This window comes from Amphiura filiformis, chromosome 11 (assembly GCF_039555335.1).
Source record: "Amphiura filiformis chromosome 11, Afil_fr2py, whole genome shotgun sequence".
Lineage (NCBI taxonomy): Eukaryota > Metazoa > Echinodermata > Ophiuroidea > Amphilepidida > Amphiuridae > Amphiura > Amphiura filiformis.
The window spans coordinates 34339083-34358752 of NC_092638.1; the positions used below are offsets into that span (position 1 = coordinate 34339083).

The 19670-nt window shown below is 35.0% G+C and overlaps 2 protein-coding genes across 2 annotated transcripts in view; both read left to right on the top strand.

Annotated features, from left to right (window-relative positions):
• LOC140164767 (ethanolamine-phosphate cytidylyltransferase-like) overlaps positions 1–4570 on the top strand; it is a 48413-nt gene extending 43843 nt beyond the window's left edge. The window contains exon 13 of the mRNA XM_072188137.1: positions 1460–4570. Coding sequence (XP_072044238.1) covers positions 1460–1562 — 103 coding nt within the window. The 3' untranslated portion in view covers positions 1563–4570. The remainder of the gene's footprint in view (positions 1–1459) is intronic.
• Positions 4571–8211: 3641 nt separating this feature from the next.
• Positions 8212–19670, top strand: part of LOC140164135 (uncharacterized) — a 64715-nt gene continuing 53256 nt past the window's right edge. The window contains exon 1 of the mRNA XM_072187379.1: positions 8212–8306. The gene's annotated coding sequence lies outside the window, so the exon portion shown is untranslated. The remainder of the gene's footprint in view (positions 8307–19670) is intronic.

Below are 19670 nucleotides of genomic sequence, written 5' to 3' on the forward strand. Positions count from 1 at the left end.
CAACTGTCAAACTGTAAGCATTTGATCATTGTCATTCTTGGCTCAAATGTTCTTTGGAAGGTTAAAATATAACATACTTGCACAACCTAAGAATTAAAGTTGGAAACCTTCCAATTGCAGAAATCAAAGTTTTCTCGGACAAACTGTTATTTATCCTCAGTGAAAGCATGAATAACATAACACCGTCGGATTATAAAATATATAATGCGGACTAAATTCAATGAGATACACAAACTTTAGGAAGAGCTGAGTGAGTATGAAAAAAGCGCCTGTAGATCAAACTTGGAATGAACTGCATTGATGCGCGTATTATGCAATCGGTAATTTCTTCGCAACCAGTCAACCAAATCAAATAAAATTTCTTTATGTGATGCACAATAAAATAGGCTATGCGCTACATTTTAATTTTTTGGATTCTGATGTCTATTTCTCGACTTACGTTCAATTTTATTCACTCGGTAATTTTTTTCTGGGACACCCTGTACAGCATATTATTATTCGAGAATCCTTGCTAATTCCTGATTAGGTGACATAAAACATAACACATTTCTGAGATTCTTGCATGCAGTACCATCAGGACTATAAGACTGTGAAACTGGACTGGTAGCACTTTTCGCAATAACTTGTACTGTACATGATTCGCAAATAGAGAGTTTGCGAAATGCGGTTCAAAACCACAAACTTGAACGCCTAGACGATTATAGAGCATTAACTATTTAAAATCACTCTCCCATTAAAGTCTCTAGAAGCCGAAATCTATAGTGAGCAGTAAATTATGAATGAAAATACGTCAATTTAAGAACAATTGTTTCCACATTTCCTCATAGAGCACAGAATTACCTCTTTTTGAATATATAGCACCGCACTGGTAGGTTCAAGCGGTACCTCTGCATTGAGCCATTATCAAAGAACAGGGATAAAAGACCTGGATCGTAATTCTATAGAATATTCATATCATGCTTATCACTCGCACCTGTAAGATCTTTGAAAAGAGCGGTATTGTATTCAATCTATGATGGCCGATATACACAGGTGATGTGTACAGGGCGATATATTCGTAAAAATGTATTCACCTGTTCGCCGTAGAAGTGATGATGTAACAGGATTAACTACCATAGCAATTGTTTCAAATAATTTTTGAATATATCAAATATTCATATGGTCTTGAAGTGTGATCAATAACCCACTTAACCAAACAAAAGGAAGAAGCTTGATGCAGTCGCTTACACAAGCCCTTCATTTGATCGCCCAGGATACACATGCCCTGATTTTAAGCGGTAAGACGCTGTTGGCGCAGTAACTAATCAGACGTTAGCGTTGAAGTAAATCTGATCAAGAAATTCAATCCATATACGAGTTGAAGTAAATTTTATACTTCAATTCACAAACTTCTTGGTAGCAGATTAATTGAGTTACTTTTAGCACGTTAAGAGCATTTTGTTTTCTTGTCTATATTCAGGCTCAGGTTCCAGCGACGTAACAAGGCCAAGGAAGCAAAGGAAATGAGATTGATAGATATTATGGAGAAAAAGAAGCAGGAGGCATGTGCACAAGAGACTTAACAAGCCCAAGACGGATGAACATTAATGTTTTGTTATACTTCCCATCATGCCAGGTGAAATAGGAACATGAAAAGGGGGTTAAACAGGCGACATAAATATAAAAATAGGTGGAAGGTTTAGACACAATTACGTAGATTGGGAGAGTTAAGGGCTCGGATAGCAACGTTTGCACGGTATTTGTTCTGGGACATGAGAGCACATCAAACATATCAAATTGCATTCTGAATACGAGGAATGTCCTTCAAATAATTTAGATTTTTTTAATTCGTGATATACTACCAATTTTATGGCATTTTATTATTATTTAACAGTAACAGTAAACTTAATTAATCTAATGATATGTACTTAGAGTGTATGTAGCTGGGAGGATAAGCCGACCACCATTTAAAAATTTAGACCTTTAGTATTGAAGGTACACATTTTTCCCCAAAAGACCTAAAATTTTAACGAACTTGTAAATGTGATTTTCCAAATTACTTATTCTACGGACTTCATATTTGGTGGGATGGTGTTTCTTGATGAAACTTTTAATTTTCATGCAAAAATATATTTTATATGTGATTTCTATGGTAACGGACGCCATATTTGTCATTTTAAGGGGGAATCTGCGCGCAGTCTTTTATAGTAACAGTCAGTCCTATAATGACCAAATGAGGTAGGTAGGTCTCTGATATGTCTATCTAAACTTACTCAGAGCTGATTTTGATAGAAGGTCATTATTTTATTTACTTGTCTCTATTGTAGAAAAAACCTCTGTCACTAAAAATGGACCAAATTGACAATGTCATAAAGTTAGGCACTTTGGACCTAAGTTAATTAGGTATGCAGATCCATGTTTCTACTGTGAACAAATATACCAAAATACTAGGTGATCTTAAAATGAAGCTGAGCAAAATGTAGCTGATGAGATTAATAAAAAGATCAACTAAGTCTTGATCACCATTAATTGAAACGCGTCCTACGATAGCTTTCTATAGTTTCTCAAAAATAGAGAAACTCAAGTGTCTTTTTTCCTATACGGAATTAGTGGCCTTTTGGTTGGAATTTCTTCACAACCACCCATATTACAACCTCTATACGCATTTTTTGCAAAGCAAAACTTAGCTTCTTTTTACCTAAAACTTTGTAATTAATTTGCATAAAGGTAAAAAATATAGCTATACCATTCTTTTCTCTAAAAAAATATAGGCCTACCGATATCTGAACATTAGATTGCGTAACTCTATCACCCCCCTTACCATTTTCACTCTGTCCACGGAGGAGGTTTGGCTACTTCAAAGATTGAAAAGTGCATATGCCATGCATGAATATAAAACATTCCTCGATGATAACTTTATAATAAGTTAACAACTTTATTTTAGGGAATGGGCTTTACCGGCGGGCTTATGGGTTATGGATTTTGTTAAGTGTCATTAATTTGGGCGAAATTGATGTGGGATGGGACTTCTTTTGCCATACTTGCAATTACTTATGTTTTTCTCGGTTATTTTATGCCTTTTTGTTTTATTATGTTTCTTACTTTCTTACTTTATTGTTTCTTGCTTTCTTTTTATTGACAACATAGGTCATTTCTCTTTATGGAAGTAGGTAGCCCTGAAAAAGGCTGTTTAGTTTGTCTTTGATTCTTTTAAAGTGAGTATACTGTGCTGCTCTGCCCTCTACCTGGTTGCCTCCTTGACGAATACAGGTTTCAGCCCTAGTCCTCATTGCATCAATTGTGTTGCGTACCAACCTTGTGCGCCGGATACTTGCGAATATTGCAGTAATACGTTTGCAAAGATCTTGGATTTTGCCACAAATGAAGAAATCAAGTGGTGTGAGGTCTGGTGATCTTGTAGGCCACTCCACAGCATGACCCATCCCAACCACTCTGTTTGCTATCCGTGGACAGAGTGAAAAACGGGTACTTGTCTTTAAAAGGGCATATCTTCAAAAGTTGTGAGCCGATTGAAATACCGCAAAAAAATCTAAATTATGTGATATCAAAAGGACATCCATTCGAAAAAAAAATACTATGCAAACGTTGCTATCCGAGCCCTTAAGCCATATTATATATATTATTTTGTTTACTTGTCTCTTTGTAGTAGCTAGGACAGGGGTTCTCGATAGGTGGCCCGTGGGTCAGCTCTGGCCCGTACCCGTGGACCAATGGTGTTTGGCCCTGTATACAGTAATTTTCAGTAAAGATGGCAAACCTCGTGTATATGCCCTCAAAACACGCGTATATTCACGCGACTATAAATGTGGTATCTTCCTTTTGTTTTATATTATGTTTGGCAAAAGGGTTTTTTATTATATGTATTAGATAAAGGCTGAGAAACAGGCTGTTACCAGAAATAATGGGCGTATTGCTCAGAACTGGTGAGATGTTTATAACGTGGTTGAATGCGGAAGGCTACTGGTAAATAATGAAACAAGTTCAGTCTTCACTTTCAAATCATAATGTATAAACGACCCATGTTGCATCGTGTCGGTTCGCGAAGAGAGAACTGACTTTTTTTTTCTGTTTTTTTTGTTTGTAGATTTTAATGGCGCTTTCAACCAACGAGGATTATTTGCGCCAGTACTCACTCTTTTGTCAAGTTGCACCTGTATATCTTTGTTCAACTGCAATACTTTATACCCTTCACTGCATCTTAGTTATTTCCTATCAGCTTGATGCCACGTTAGTTACAGTATTACATTCATCTTTTTATATTATAATGTTGAAAGCTTATAATTCCCAATCTAAAACATTTAATTTTAAATATCTTATCATTCTAAAACAGTTTTCATAACTTGTTTCCTCATTACAATGAGTTGTACCATACCAATAATCCTTTCAAATTGTTATTATAATAATTTTAAGCTGTTGCAATATTTAAACAATTTCGACTGTGTGTTGTCAATGTCAATAGATTGAAGACATTGATAATAAAAACACTGAACATAAAGTCAAAGACTTTTTGAAATCTTTAATTTAAAATCATGCTAAAAATCATGTACCAGTGGGTTTTTTTTTTTTTTTTTTTTTTTTGTACATCTATGGCGTCATCAAAATGGTTAAATTTGATTGGTTGGATCAGTTTTCATTATTATATTTGTTTAATTTTGACTAAATGGAAATTTTCATTGGTTTCTGGATCTGGTGAAAATGCTTTTAAAAACGCATGATCCCTACGGCATCAAAATGCTGAGTTTTGATTGGTTAGTTAACTTTTCATTGTCTATTAAAAACAAATTGACATTATGGTAATCTGTGTACCCGCTGAAGCAGATGAAAGTACTTTTAATAATGTTTATGTCATCAACATGCCCAGTTTGAGTGGTTTACAATTGTCATGGTCATGAGATTGTATTTTGTAATTATTTTTCACGGAGTGAACATTTCCCCCACTTGAACCCATATCTCATATACACAGTTTATCCCTTACATACACTGTGTCTTGAGTAACTATTGTAGCCCATCAACCCTGTGGTTAAGAGGCTAGGAAATAATTTTTAATGTCTCATATCCAGGTTTGTACCCCTTTATCTAATCTTGCTCCACATGACAAGGACTTTTTAGCACATCTTATCTTGTATTGAGACAATGGCAGCCAGGACTATTTTTTTGCCTTTTTTCTAAGCATGTTTACTATTGGATTGAGCCATCACATGGTTATAATAGGCTTTACTGATTGGTGGGTAAGGTCAACGCTATTGGTTATTTTGGGATAAGGCTGAGCATATTACTGCATATATGAAAAATACACTGCTATTTTGATACAGGCGATTTACTCAATTTAATACTTCCAACTGACACAATTTAGTTCATGTTATTTATCTTATAATTGGAACCTAAATAATTATTGGACCAAGGTTATTATCTGCATGGTATATTAATTGAATTCCATGATAGTGATAGGCCTATTGATTTGAAAGTTTGTATTTCAATGAGTTTCTTGCTGGATGGAGAGTTATAAGCCAGAGTCAGAATGTAGGTATCAGTATGCCTCAAATCACTAATTTATTGTAAGATCAGTGCAGAGTAGGTTAGATATGAAAATGGAAAGTTAGAACAAATTACTATACACCTGATCCGTGAACTGTGTCTTTCTGAAAGACTCTTCTTGTTAGGGTTGACATTAAACAAGTGGTTACGGGCTCTGGTATGAACGTTTCGACAGTATTTTTCTGGGACATGAGAGCACATCAGACATATCGAATTAAATTCTGAATATGAGGAATGTCCTTCTGATATTAAACCATTTTGATTTATTGAAATTCACAATATACAAGTTTTATGACAAATTATTAAGATTTGATATTTTTTCAATTCTTGATTATACAGTATAATAATCTATAATAATTATATAATAATATAATAATCATTTCAAGAACTGGTTTAATCTAGTAGCAAAAACAAAAGAATGTTACATAACAGTGATCTTTATTTTTGTGTGCATTATTTATTTTGATGTTATTGATGAATAAGACTAATTTAAATATAAATTTGCGTGACATGTATTTTTCATCTGTGTCATCAGACGTGTGTGATTCCAGATTCGTGGTTCAAGACATTGTCAAAAGCAATAATCAAGATCAATCTTTTGTTCTTGACATATGGTGATGGTGTGATGATATCTACAATCGGGATAGTCTTTATTGATGACGTCATGTGATTGAAGTCAGGGCAGTATGACGTCATAGGATTTAAACCAGATAGATCGTGTTAGTTTGAGTGATGTTTTCTCAAGTTCTCGTCAACCAAATTCATGTAAAATATACGATAAGGGTTATCCCGATTTCATACCCGCCATCATACCGCCACACCTCACTTCTCAATCTTCTCATTACTAGTACGATGATACACAAACAGTATCCCCTACACAAAGGTGTGAAAATTTGTGCAAGTAAAATTAATAAACCTAATGCAAAACAACATTTTGTGATTACTACATAATATAATGTAAAATAATGTCGAAAACGATTTTGAAAATTTAAAAATAGATGTGTGAAATGTAGCCAAGTAGTTTACACACATCACATACAGAGCTATAAGCTTAATACCATTTGAAACAAAATCGTGTTAAATACAGAGCTGTAACTTTAATATCATGTTACTCGAAAGATTGGCATGTAGAATTCACCGAAATTAAAACTTTGAAGTGTCATCGTCATAAAAGTAACATGTGAAGAAAATTAATTTCAGTTTAAAGTTCAATCTAAATCCAGTTGTTTATAGCTCTGTATGTGAAACACTTTTGTCCGTTTTCGTGTAGAACAGTATTTGAGGTGACCGACGATGTATTTAATTTTTACATAACTTCAAATTTAAAAATATCCTCACTGCAAAAACAGTGTCTAGAGATTAAAACTATTCTAGACACAATCTTTTCCTCGATTTATAAACATGTTTAGGAATTTAATGTCTTGTTTTTAGATATTAAACACATGATATTTTGAAATTTGACATTGGTTTTTAGGTTTTTAAAGATTTAAAACATTAAATCGGCCACCAAACGGTGCAAATTGGATGGATTTGCGGAACAACACTAACTACATGTCGCAGTCAATGAAAGCCGAAGAGCACCCCCACCCTGTACTATATGTTGGTAGCATCATGTCCATCATCATCAACATCCACATTTGATGATTTATCAATCTGAACGCTGGTCAACCGATTTTTTTGTTATGCATAGTCGCGCTAAAAGGCGACCGATACATGTTAAAAGGGCATTTCGTGATCCACAGCCTCATCCCCCACTTTCCTAAAAAAAAGTTGAGATTTTTATATCACTGGAAACCTCTGGCTACATAATGTTTATGTACAAAAAATTTCTTGCAGATTAATTCGTTTAGCAAAGATATCGTGAAATTTGAATTTCGTTCTGGTGCACCAGAACGAAATTATAACTTTACATTGTCTATGGAGCAGTGCAATACAGTAATCAGGCATAACTCGCAAACGCAAAATCGAAATGAACTGAAATTTTGGGAATAAGCTTTTTTCGTGGATATCTACTGAAAAATGTCATAAAAAGAGGGTGCTAGGATCACGAAATACTCCTTTAAAATCAACACAATTCAGAGAAACACCTTTTTGCTATGAAATTTATTTTCTCGGTCAAATATAAAGCAATTTTTTTTTTCAGTAATGTCAGTTAAAAACATAGTGCTTGGATATAGTTTTCAAAAAAATCCTAGTGTTAAAATTGGGCATGAAATTGTGTCTTTTAGTGTGATATTTTTGATTTTTATACGCCTTTAGTTCGTCCGCGAGCTTTTTTCGGAATTCATTTTTAGCGTCTCTAACTATTATAGTTTGCTAAAGAAAGATATTTCCCACCTCTGTAAGGCACATCGTGTGGGTCTGTATATTATAGTTTTGTCAGAATAAAAGCTAAAAGATTGATTAAAACAAAAGCTCGCGGACAGAGTTGAAGCCTATCAATATTACTGAAAAATTGAAAATTATTGCTTTTCATTTGGCCGAGAAAAATCAATTTACATTGAAAAGGTGTTACTCAAAATTTTGTTCATTTCAATACCAAATTGATCGTTTGTATTGCCTCATTAAATGACTGAGTTAGCCTTGCACAACAAAAGATTCGGTCGACCAGCGTTCAGAGTGTTATCTATTTGAAACATCTGTCCAGCGACAAAAAAAATATATGGATAGCATTGTCTCGACCATTGTACGCCATTACCACCACTTAACAGAGGCCAGCGAGTTGAAGCGTGTCTCAAGTGATCACGTCGGTTTTCTATCAATCATATTAGGTAAGTTGTATTGTGCTTTTTAGAACAGGGTTTTACTAAAATACAATAGAAAATCAGTTTCCCGGGAAAATGAAATAGAATATCGTAGTTGATGAATTTCAGAAAGAAACATTGTTAAATTTCCATAAGAAATGTGTTTCCACAAAATGTTTTGGATGGTTCACTATCATAAGGCCAAAAAGTTGTTTAGTTGGCCTCGATTTCTCTGTAGAAGACTGGGTCGGTCGGATTTGTTTGAGCATGAAACTCGACCTAAATTCCTTAAACACACATGATCCATTTCTCGCTCGCAACACGTATACAGGAATACAGTAGCACCTTAGGTTTAGGTCCTTGCATTGCACCGGTTCCCCTCGAGCAATCTCGCTCCGAGGGACCCCCCACGACCACAGACTACTACAGACCATGTATCTTGAGTCGAAAAAATGATGAAAAAGTGATGAAAATCACTGTGCACATAGCAGACAAACAACAGCAAACAAATAAAAGACAACCGACGTCTCGAGCAGGTAAACTGCTCTTATGCAGGAACAGACAACAAAATATTAAATCAAATGCACAATCAACTTGGTGAGATCTAAAAACAGCACAGATTTAAGTATAAAAATAATATTTTAATTGTATACACGTCCATCGGGCAAAATCTTTAAAAGTTGGTACATGGCATAGGGCAAGATCAAGTATGACTTAAAAAATAAGAAACATATACATTAAAGGGGCATTTCGTGATCCTCATCCCCACCCAGGCGCGGATCCAGGCATGGGCACACAAGGCCCGTGCCTCCCAGTTTCGAGGATTCTAAAAAAATTAAAATAACTATTTTTACTTTTTTACATTTTTGTTGGAAAATGATATATATTAATTCCCTTTGTTTTGCTTTTCACTTACATTGCGCACCTGTTTTATCGAATATAATTTGCATCGCATTTTGATCATGATGATCAACGACCCCCACAGTAGCTTGTCCAGGAAGTGGCTCCTCCTTTCGTGTTAAAAATTAAACTGCTATGAAAAACAGAAAATAATAATTTAAAACAGACTGCGCCGGGTAGTGAACTTATTCACATCGCGTATAATAGTTAAACATATCCATGAAATAGCTTAAATGTGGCCTTTATTTTGAATTTGTCCAATTACTGAGGGAACACATCCACCTCAGAGACCCCCGACATGGATAAAGAAGTGTACGTTTTTGCATCTGGTTTGGACACCCGTACACTTATAAACCTCTTATTGTAAGCAAATATTACAATAATTAATGGTCCATGAAATAGCTTCAATTATTGGACCTTTATTTTTACTTTTTTTCAAATGCTCAGAGCGACACTCCTCCCTCTAAAAAGTCAATTTTGACTTCTCTTTTGGACACCCGAACACTTCTTTCCAATAATGGACTACATTGACTTACAAAAAGTTTACAATTCTGAGTGGCACATCCTCATCAGACACCCCCTGCATCGGGCAAAAGCGCGACACGATTCAAAAAGATGGCGGCCAAACGCTGTGGCGGATTTAAGGAAAAGGGCCCTGTCAGCAAATTAGCGCGGGGGCCCAATAGTGAGGAGTTCAATTCTGTGGTGCTCCTGGACTTTTTCGTACTATTTCAAGCGAAAGTTGTGTTTCGCGAAGGGAAAATTTGCAATCTCACTATTCTAGTTTACATTTAATACAGTGGAGAAGCATACAACTCGGCGTGGTTACGACCTAACGGCGAGGGCTCATGGTCACCACGAAAGTGGGCGGCGATATTGTACAGACTCAGGTGTCTAAGTAGTTCCACTGATATCACTGGGTACATAAGCTCCAAAGGTCAAATATTGTGGGCTCCCATAGCCATTTGTTTTAACATTTTGGGGTACTGTGTTCCTAAGCTCAAATCCATTAGCTTCATGGAGACTCCACCCCTGGACCCTACCTGGGCGTTGCCCCTGGATCCAATCAGGGCCTTACGGCGCGCGGGCCTCCTCAATACACCCGAGTATACGACTTCGCGCCACGGCGCTCACGATTTAACCAGTGGTGTGCCTGACAGTTTACCCCCCCACACACAACTCAAAGAAAAAGAAATTTTCCTTGTTCTCAGTACTGTTTAAACAGCTTTACCTTTTTTGTTAAATTTAGGAAGACACTAAAAAGATCTGGACTGATAGTTATCATTGCCGTTGCAATATCTAATACAACAAATTAGTTAACAATTATGATTATGCTGAAATAATAAACCTTTAAATTTTTAAATCATATTAAACTGGTAAGAAGTCGGTATACAGAACATGAGAAAATGAAGTTTTTAAATTATTTATTCTCTGGTCTCCACTTATCATAAATCTGACATATTTCTGAAGAGTTCTTTTTTTTTTTTATCATGCTATACATCAAAAATAATGCAATAATGTGATAAACTTACAGATTGTTAAAACAGGCAACAGGTGTTCAACATTGATTTTGTTTATTGATGCTGTAGCGATCAAACAATTATAGTTATGTGTAGAAATAAAAAGTAAACTGTGATACAATTGATCAACTAGATAGTTCGTAAAATTCATAGACGATTGTTTTAAATTTTCTATGGTTAACTAAAGTAAGATCCACGTTGTTGAGTTTATATTGATTGTGGACTATCGTGTAGAGAATGTCCTTCGGACCAGCTGTGTATATTGGGTTTTGCAATGGTGTGAATGTATAGATCTGAATCGTGGCAATATGAGCGTGTTTATTATAAATTTTGAGCACATCGTTGACGATCATCTTAATTTAGGGAAGTATAAATACTTTGGTAGGGGGCTGGAAAATATGTAGGGGGTCGGGGGGGTAAAAAGTTTTGGACACGTAGAGGGGGTGTAAAACTTCAGCAACATTAGTCCTGAAGCAAAAAAATAAAATAGCCTGAAATTAAATCCAGAACAAAAGTTCATTCCAGATAAGGGTATTTGATCAGGTCCTTTATGTATTTTGAAAGTCATTCAATAGTCAAAGGTATATGAGGTGTTAAAAATTGTCTTGTTGTCTATAACTTAATTTTGAGGTTTGTGTCAGTTCCTTCTGAGCACATCGTTGACGATCATCTTAAAAATCGCTACGGCTGTTGTTGATAGTGAATCAAATTTACCAAATTTAAAATAAATAACCATCCCTCAAATGTCGAATGACCTTGGCCATATACTGAGATTATATTACAGCCATAATGTGTGATGTGCTTCACATCAACGCCCTCAAAATTTACTCGAATTTCTACTTTTTGCATAATTATAGTGCCCAGTGGTGTAAAATACCACGTAAAAAACTATAAAGCCTCAAGTGCTTTAATAACAGTAAAATTTAACTTTTTATATTAAAACCAGGGATGTTCCGTGCAGTAGTACATGTTACGATCAGCGAGCGTAGTACACGCATTGTAATCGCAATTTTCTTCGTTATACCTCATTAGTTTGGCTCGAAATTAAAAGGGATAATGTGATCAGTGAAAAGAAACATTTAAATAGGAATATATTCTTTATGCAAATCAAACATTATATGCAAACAGGGTGGACGACAAAATTAAATAAGGGCTGATAATGGAGAGCAGGGTCGGATTTACCATTGGGCCAGAGGGGCCCGGGTGAAGGGTCCCAAAATTGCAATATGCGTCGTTCTTTTAACACCAATAACAGCATATGTTCTGGCCAAAATAAGGCAAATTGTAAACATTTTCGCGCCTCGCGTACATTCATACGCCACGATTCATGTTGATCTGGGCCTAAAATAGTCTGGAATTGAATTTTTTCGCGTGCTTTACGCACAAATGTCCTAGTAACGTCCGAACAAAATATGTTAGTCCCCCTCTATATTATATGTAAACCAAAACTTGGCCACTGACTTGAGTGCACATACCTTCCGGGGCCTCCAAATTTTGGCCTGGCCCAGGGCTGCCTACGGTAAATCCCGCCCTAGTTAAAAGGCCCGTACTGCGCCTTGTCCATGGGCCCCTGGTGCTCTTGCTACGCCCCTGGGTGTGCAAGATATAGTGTTTCTAGAATGTTAATTAAACAGCCGATAACTGACGATATGCATCAAACAGTCAGCTACCTGCACAACCGATTCTTTTTGTTCTGCAAGGCTCACTCAGTCATTTAATGAGGCAATACAAACGATCGAAATTGGTGTTGAAATGAGCAAAATTTTGAGTTACACCTTTTCAGTGTAAAAATTTTTTCTCAGCCAAATGAAAAGCAATAATTTTCATTTTTTCAGTAAATGGCTGGAAAAACTATAATGCTTGATACTGATTTTTTTTAAATCCTGGTGTTAAACTTAGGCCTGAAATTCAGTCATTTAGTGTAAGATATTCGATTTTATAGGCTTCAGCTCGGCCCGCGAGCTTTTTCTTGATCAACCTTTTAGCTTTTCAAAGTAATATAGTTCGCTAATGAAGGATTTTCCCCAACTTTCTAAAGCACATCACCGTGAGCTATATATCATAGTTTTGTCAGAATTTCCGTTTTGATTTCACCATCTTTCACTGTCGGCTGAAAAAATTTCTAAATCAACACGTGAAATCTAAAGGCTAGTACTAGCATTGTGGATCGATATCCCTGGGTTTAATAGGAATACCGGCATGGCTATAGTGTTGCCAGAACTTCAATATAGCAAAGAAATTCCCAGACCTATAGCGCTCCTACTGATCATGTTTAACCAGAACACCCAATTGGGGATTTAATCGCTGGTCGGGCAATTTGCTTTCAATGAAAAATTGACCTGGATAACAACAAAGGAAATATCGACTATTTCTGCTGGTTGCTCTCGAGATAAAAGTACTCACCATTGCCTACTTTTACTTAGTTTGACATTTTCTGAGCATGAATGGAAAAAGGGTAAAACAAAAACGGAAATTCTGACAAAACTATAACATATAGACCCACACGATGTGCTTTACAGAGGTGGGAAATATCTTTCTTTAGCAAACTATGTTAGTTTGAGACGCTAAAACATGAATTCCGTAAAAAGCTCGCAGGCGAATTCAAGGCCTATAAAAATCAAAATATCACACTAAAAGACACAATTTGATGCTTAATTTTAACACCAGGATTTTTAAAAAATGTATATCCAAGCACCAAGTTTTTAACTGACATTACTGAAGAAAAAAAAAAAATATTGCTTTATATTTGACCGAGAAAATTAATTTCATAGCAAAAAGGTGTATCTCTGAATTGTGCTGATTTTTACATGTATCGATCGACTTTTAGCGCGACTAAGCATTTCTAAAGAATTGGTTGTCCAGACGGCAGACTGCAAAATGTGCTTCATTTGGAAATCGTCAATTTACAAACATCTGCTTAGCAATAACGCATGGTTATAGGAAGGTCACAATTTTTTTCCTAAATATACTTACTGGATATTTCTCATTATTGTGCATGAACAAAAAAGTAAATAGAGTAATAATTTACCATCATAAAGTAAACATATATGGCATTTTTTGGGTTAAAAATTAGGTATTTGTGTATGTTACATCAACTGGTCAGCAGTCTGGTTTGTTTTTACTAAAATGATAGATGAGCAGAGTCATTGGCCCACCTTCTGCTAAAACCATATCATTGTGCTTTAACCATTATAATGTAAAAACACTGCATTGGTTGTTGTGTTGTTGTTTTTGTTGTTGTTGTTTTTGTTGTTGTTATTTTTTTTTTGCATATGTGGAAACATTTACCTATAGTAAAACGCATTTTTGTTAATACCAACTTGTTTTTCAGTAATGTGAACATTATGCTTTTAAAACCTGCATTAACATTCGAGGGTCATTCAATTCGTCACATCTCTGTTATCTTACGTGCCAGGATATTGAAATTACACATGCTTCAGTGGATTAAGCATAGGGAAATGGGATGTGAGAGCACCGAGAACAACAATTAGGCCTATTACTCGTAAAGTTTGACTAGAAAATAAAAGTTATTTGATAAAAATGTGACTTTCGGTTGTTAAGATGTGTTGGTAAGAGCGAATACAGATTTGGTACGTCGGAAACGGTCTGAAAAGAGATTTTTGATTGATAAGGTTGCCCTATGTGGAAATTATTATTTCTGAAAATGATTAATTTTTTTTTTTTTTCAATTAATTTAATCAATATATAATGCTTGCAGATAGTATAGTTTTACTGGGTATCATGTATTTCGCACAACAAAACCGATACATGTTCAGAATATCCTTCATATTAACTCATAGGTAGTTGATATCGATTGGATGAGCACTTGTTGGTTCAAGTCGTATTAATTGGTTCATACGTTTAAATCAAATAAGTCGTATGAATGCACAGTTTTTGTATTTTGTAAGTACATGCAAGGTTATTAACATATTGTTCATCTCATTTCCATGTCAAGATGCATCCATTGCTTAAAATAAGGACGTAATTACGAATTACAGTTAAATGTGGTTTAGTCGAAATTTGACAAATTGCACTAACATTTGTGTTTCTGTTGAACCCTTCGATGTTTTCTCCTCATATAAAACATGTTTTATTTTGTTTTGAAGTCCCAAGGCATATAAAAATATTTATTCCGAGTAAGTAGTTGGATAACCGCATCTTAAAAACATTTCTATGGAGATTATCCAAAGCTACAATATGATGCTCACTCACTAAATTTCCGGCTTCAGTTTTTAACCGTTTCCGACGTACCAAATCTAAAATTGCTTTATCCTGGCACGTAAGATAACAGAGATTTTACGATGGAGGTAGAGCTTTTTAAATGACCCTCGTACTAGCTTTTTCAGCATAGAAATACTTAAATTACTTTACATGTATTTCCGGCCATCTCTTTTCGGTCAGAATCTTAAAATACTAAAATCGTATAATACTGAAGTTATGTTTGAGGGAGGAAACTTGAATGCCGTCTCATCTTAAATCATGAATGCAAAATTAAAGTGTTGTTTCTTGCCCCTTTTTTCATAAGTTTATAACGGAAACAGTCATGCAGAGAATGAACAAGGGTACCGGGACGTACTTATAATAGCATATCGATCCACGCACAAGAGATGAAACTTGGCTTGGGGGGGTCATGAGAGGTGGCAACAAGCCGGATGCCGTGGGGAAAAAAGCCGTTTTTCGGCAATTTTCATAATGATTTTATCAATTTTAAAATCAATTATGGCACTTCCTTCGTCCCCCATGAAGCTACGCCACCTTCTTGAAAATAGGTTGATTTTAAATTAGCCTTGATATCTTTGATGAAATAAGTCAATGCTACCATTATGCAGTTACTGTCCGTTTTTACTATTCAGTGCACACACAGCAATCCAATTGATGATTGATCTCTAGCTCACTCACTGTACTGTAGGTATAGGCAACAACTTAGTTAGTTAGCTGGTGGGAAACCCTTCACCCAATATTAGCCATAGAGGCTCACATGTGAATTATAATATTCATCCTTAACATACTACAATTTGAAGTAAAAATGTAACGGGAAAGCTGTTCTCGAGCTATTTTTCCGAAGAGAGAATTCCAAAATTTCATAGCAGTCGGACATGTAATTTCAATGGCAAATTGTGCTAAACAGCTGACTTGTGATAGCTCCAACTTCGAAGGGGCACCGTCGGGTGATCGGTTTGATCAATTTTCGCCATAGAAGCTGTAAATAAACTTCAATACTTTCCCTCTATGGTCATCTAAATATTATTAAAATGCGATTTTGGGAAGATCGTTGTCGAGCCCTCTCAAATATGAAGTTCTGACTGCCCGATAGGGAGCTAAAAATGAACAACTTATTTCCAAACCGTGTTAAGTCTAAAACCACATGTTTCTCATTTACTTGTGTGATACAATCACAATTACTCTGACAATTTTGACATGAGTTGTACCATCAACAAGCCTGGTTTTTAATATGCAGACTATAGAGTGTATGCAATAAACCAACCGGAACGGTATAACAATTGAAATGGCAGCCGGAGGACAGTTCTAAGATAACTTAAGATGACAGAGGGACAGGTCTCTAGATCGATTCCACAACCATTCATACATATCACACGTTTTGTTGTACTATCATGCGAATTTTTTCGTGATACCTTATGGAGGACAGGATTTTATTTAAATGAGGATGACTCTGTTATGAGTGACGTCGAATTACATACCCTCTATTGTTCTCATTTGGGAAACAAAGGCCACGCACAGTATGCCACGCACAGTATTGTTACTGTGCGTTTGCTTTGTAATGGTGCATCCAACTGAAATCATGATACCTATTTCACCACAGCCCATTGCAATATAACACAGGTAAATCAGAAACATGTGTTTGTGAATTTAACAATGGATATGAGACATATTACTGATTTAACACAGTTGAGCTGTTTTCAATGAGGTTTATCTTGGTTTAATGAGGTGTCCTGCAAAGGTAGTGGTGAATTCTGCTGTAGACATGATTGCATAATGCTATATTCCTCTGATTATAATGTAATAGTAACAACAATAACAATTATATAAAGTGAAAAACAATCACTGCAGTCAGCGAATTTATCAAATAAAAAGAAAGAAAGAAATGAATAAGAATGAATAACGAAAACAATGAAAAGAAAGAGAGAGAAAGAGAGAAAGAAAAGAAAGAAAAGAAAGAAAGAAAGAAAGGAAAGGAAAAAAGAAAGGAGAAAGAATAGGAGAAAGAAAAGAAAATAGATAAAGAGGAAAAAAATATAATTGAACCACACGGGGACTCGAACCCACAAAAACTATTCATAGGAAATTCATAGTCCAATGCTTTCAATACTCGGCAATGAATCTACTTACGCAATTGCTTTATCTCAAAGCGGCTATATAATTGTAATTTGATGTAATAAGGTGATTACAATCGCGTCCGCATAATGGCTTTTAGAATAAACACGCATGTCGGCTCTGAAAACCCTCGTTTTTTGCAAAACTAGCTTCAATTTCGAGTGAAAATAAAATTGGATAGCGATTGGCAGAAAGTTGAGAAATAATGTAAGTACTTAGATATCTAAATTAACGTGGAGTCATCAAGATATCGATAATTTAACAAAACAGTTTTTTTCTCATGCAAGATTCTCCAAAATGTTCCACTAAAACGAGCTTCTAAAATTGAATCAGTACTATATTTGGTTCTGATAAATGGTGACATTATTTCTTTGATCGGTTTGCAGCACAACACAAGGAGAAAGCAGTCACTCGGCGTGGTTTTATACGGGGCACACATTTGAAAAAAAATAGCATTGAACGAGTTTTGGTCTCGTTTTGGTTCGTAAAAACGATAAACGAAGGATTTTCAAACGAATTCTAAAAATTTGTATAAACACACCTAAATAATGTAAAGCTGCATCCAGAACATCTATACGTCTTTATTTACATTTCCGTAACCTTAAATGGAATTTACCTCCACGAAAAGAAACACATTCCTATTCAGTTGATTCTGCTTTTGTGGTTTGTGAGTATAGGCATAATTACCCCACAGACCACACTGTTGTAATTTCACATTATATACATGTGTATAAACATCAATCAATCAATCAATCAATCAATCAAATTTATTCATCCAACAATGCATGTACAATATAAATATAAATATATAAATACAGTGTAATACAAAAATATATACAGGGTGTCCCAGTAAAAAATTACCGAGCGAATGAATTTGGACGTAATTCGAGAAATAGACATCAGAATCCACAAATCTAAACATCAGCGTATAGCCCATCTTTTTTTGTATCCTGTACATCGATTCTACTAGAATCGGCTGACTGATTGCGAAGTAATGAGCAATAACATAACGCATGCGTCAATTCGCTTCATTCCAAGTTTGAAAGAAAGATCATTCAACACAATGCGCACTATAGTGAAATCATTTTCGTTCTTTTTAAACAACCTGTTTCTTGCAAAACATTTAATTAGGTTTTGTTCAAATTTGAAAACCTACACCATATTGAAAATGAAAGCTTGAATGTAAGATGATGCTCAGTACTTGTAAATATCTTTTTTTGTTAATGTTGATATAAATGTTGCATACATAATTATTGCATAAAAGAATTCCAGCTGGCTTAAAATACTTCTCACACACGTTTAAGTTTTTGAAATATTTCATAGAAATTGTAATGCAAACTTAAAATCTTTTAAAATTCAACATTAATGCTACAAGGTATCAAAAATCATACGTAAACTGTAACACTTGAATATTGCCATTATTGGCTCAAATGTTCTTTGGAAAGTTAAAATATAACATATTTGCACAACCTAAAGAATTAAAGTTGGAAAGCTTCCAATTGCAGAAAGTTTTCTCGGACAAACTATTATTCATCTTCAGTGAAAGCATGAATACCATAACACCGTCGGATTATAAAATAGATAATGTGGACTTTTTTCCAATATCTGTGCTGTGATCAAACTTGGAATGAACTGCATTGATGCGCGCATTATGTAATCGTTAATTTCTTAGCAACCAGTCAAACGAATCAAATAAAATGTTCGTATGTGATGCACAATAAAATAGACTATGCGCTACATTTTAAATTTTTTGATTATGATGTCTACTTCTCGACTCACGTTCAATTTTATTCACTCGGTAATTTTTTTCTGGGACACCCTGTACTAATCTGTATAGCACAAATTATACTATGCAAATTGCAGATGTTAGGGCCTATACATGTTAAATAAATATTATATGCAAAGTATACTGAGAAAAAGATATTATAAACAAACATACTATAGTATATATTATGGTATATGATAATAATGACATGGTAATGATGATATTGAAACAATAGTTATAAATAAGTTATGTCTAAATACAGGGTGAGTCAAAAAAACTGCAATAGAGCAAAGAATTGATATTTATGTATGAACCAAATCGAACTTTCACCATATTGAAAGATTTTATAAATGCTACACTCAATGGCCACCTTCTGTGAAAATATGAAGTGAATCGCAACTACCGTTTGATTTTGATGAGTCCTATTGTTGCGATACCCAATTTCGTTATTTGTCCACGAGGTATCATGTATTTTGAATGAGAGCACACAGTGCGCGGTAAAGGCACCATATCTGAAACTGACTTTAACTTAAATAAGGTTGATTTTTGCGTTAATTTAATTTCTATTTTTCTGTTCAAACAAACTTTCTAACATTACTTTAAGTCCTTCATACCTCACTCGACTCCAACTCCTGTTTTTTAATCCCAATATGTCCAACTTACTGGATATTTTGTAATTCACTCCATTTCAATTTGCGCGCATTTCATTTTGACATTTGAAAAAACCGTCTGCAAATTTGTATGTTTTTGATAGAGAATAAACATCTTTACAGTAAAGGTAAAATGAAAATAACAACAAAATAATGTTTCTTCTGCTTAAACAAGACCACGGGCAATATCATTTTGGATGCTCCATTTTATTTTAATGCCAAT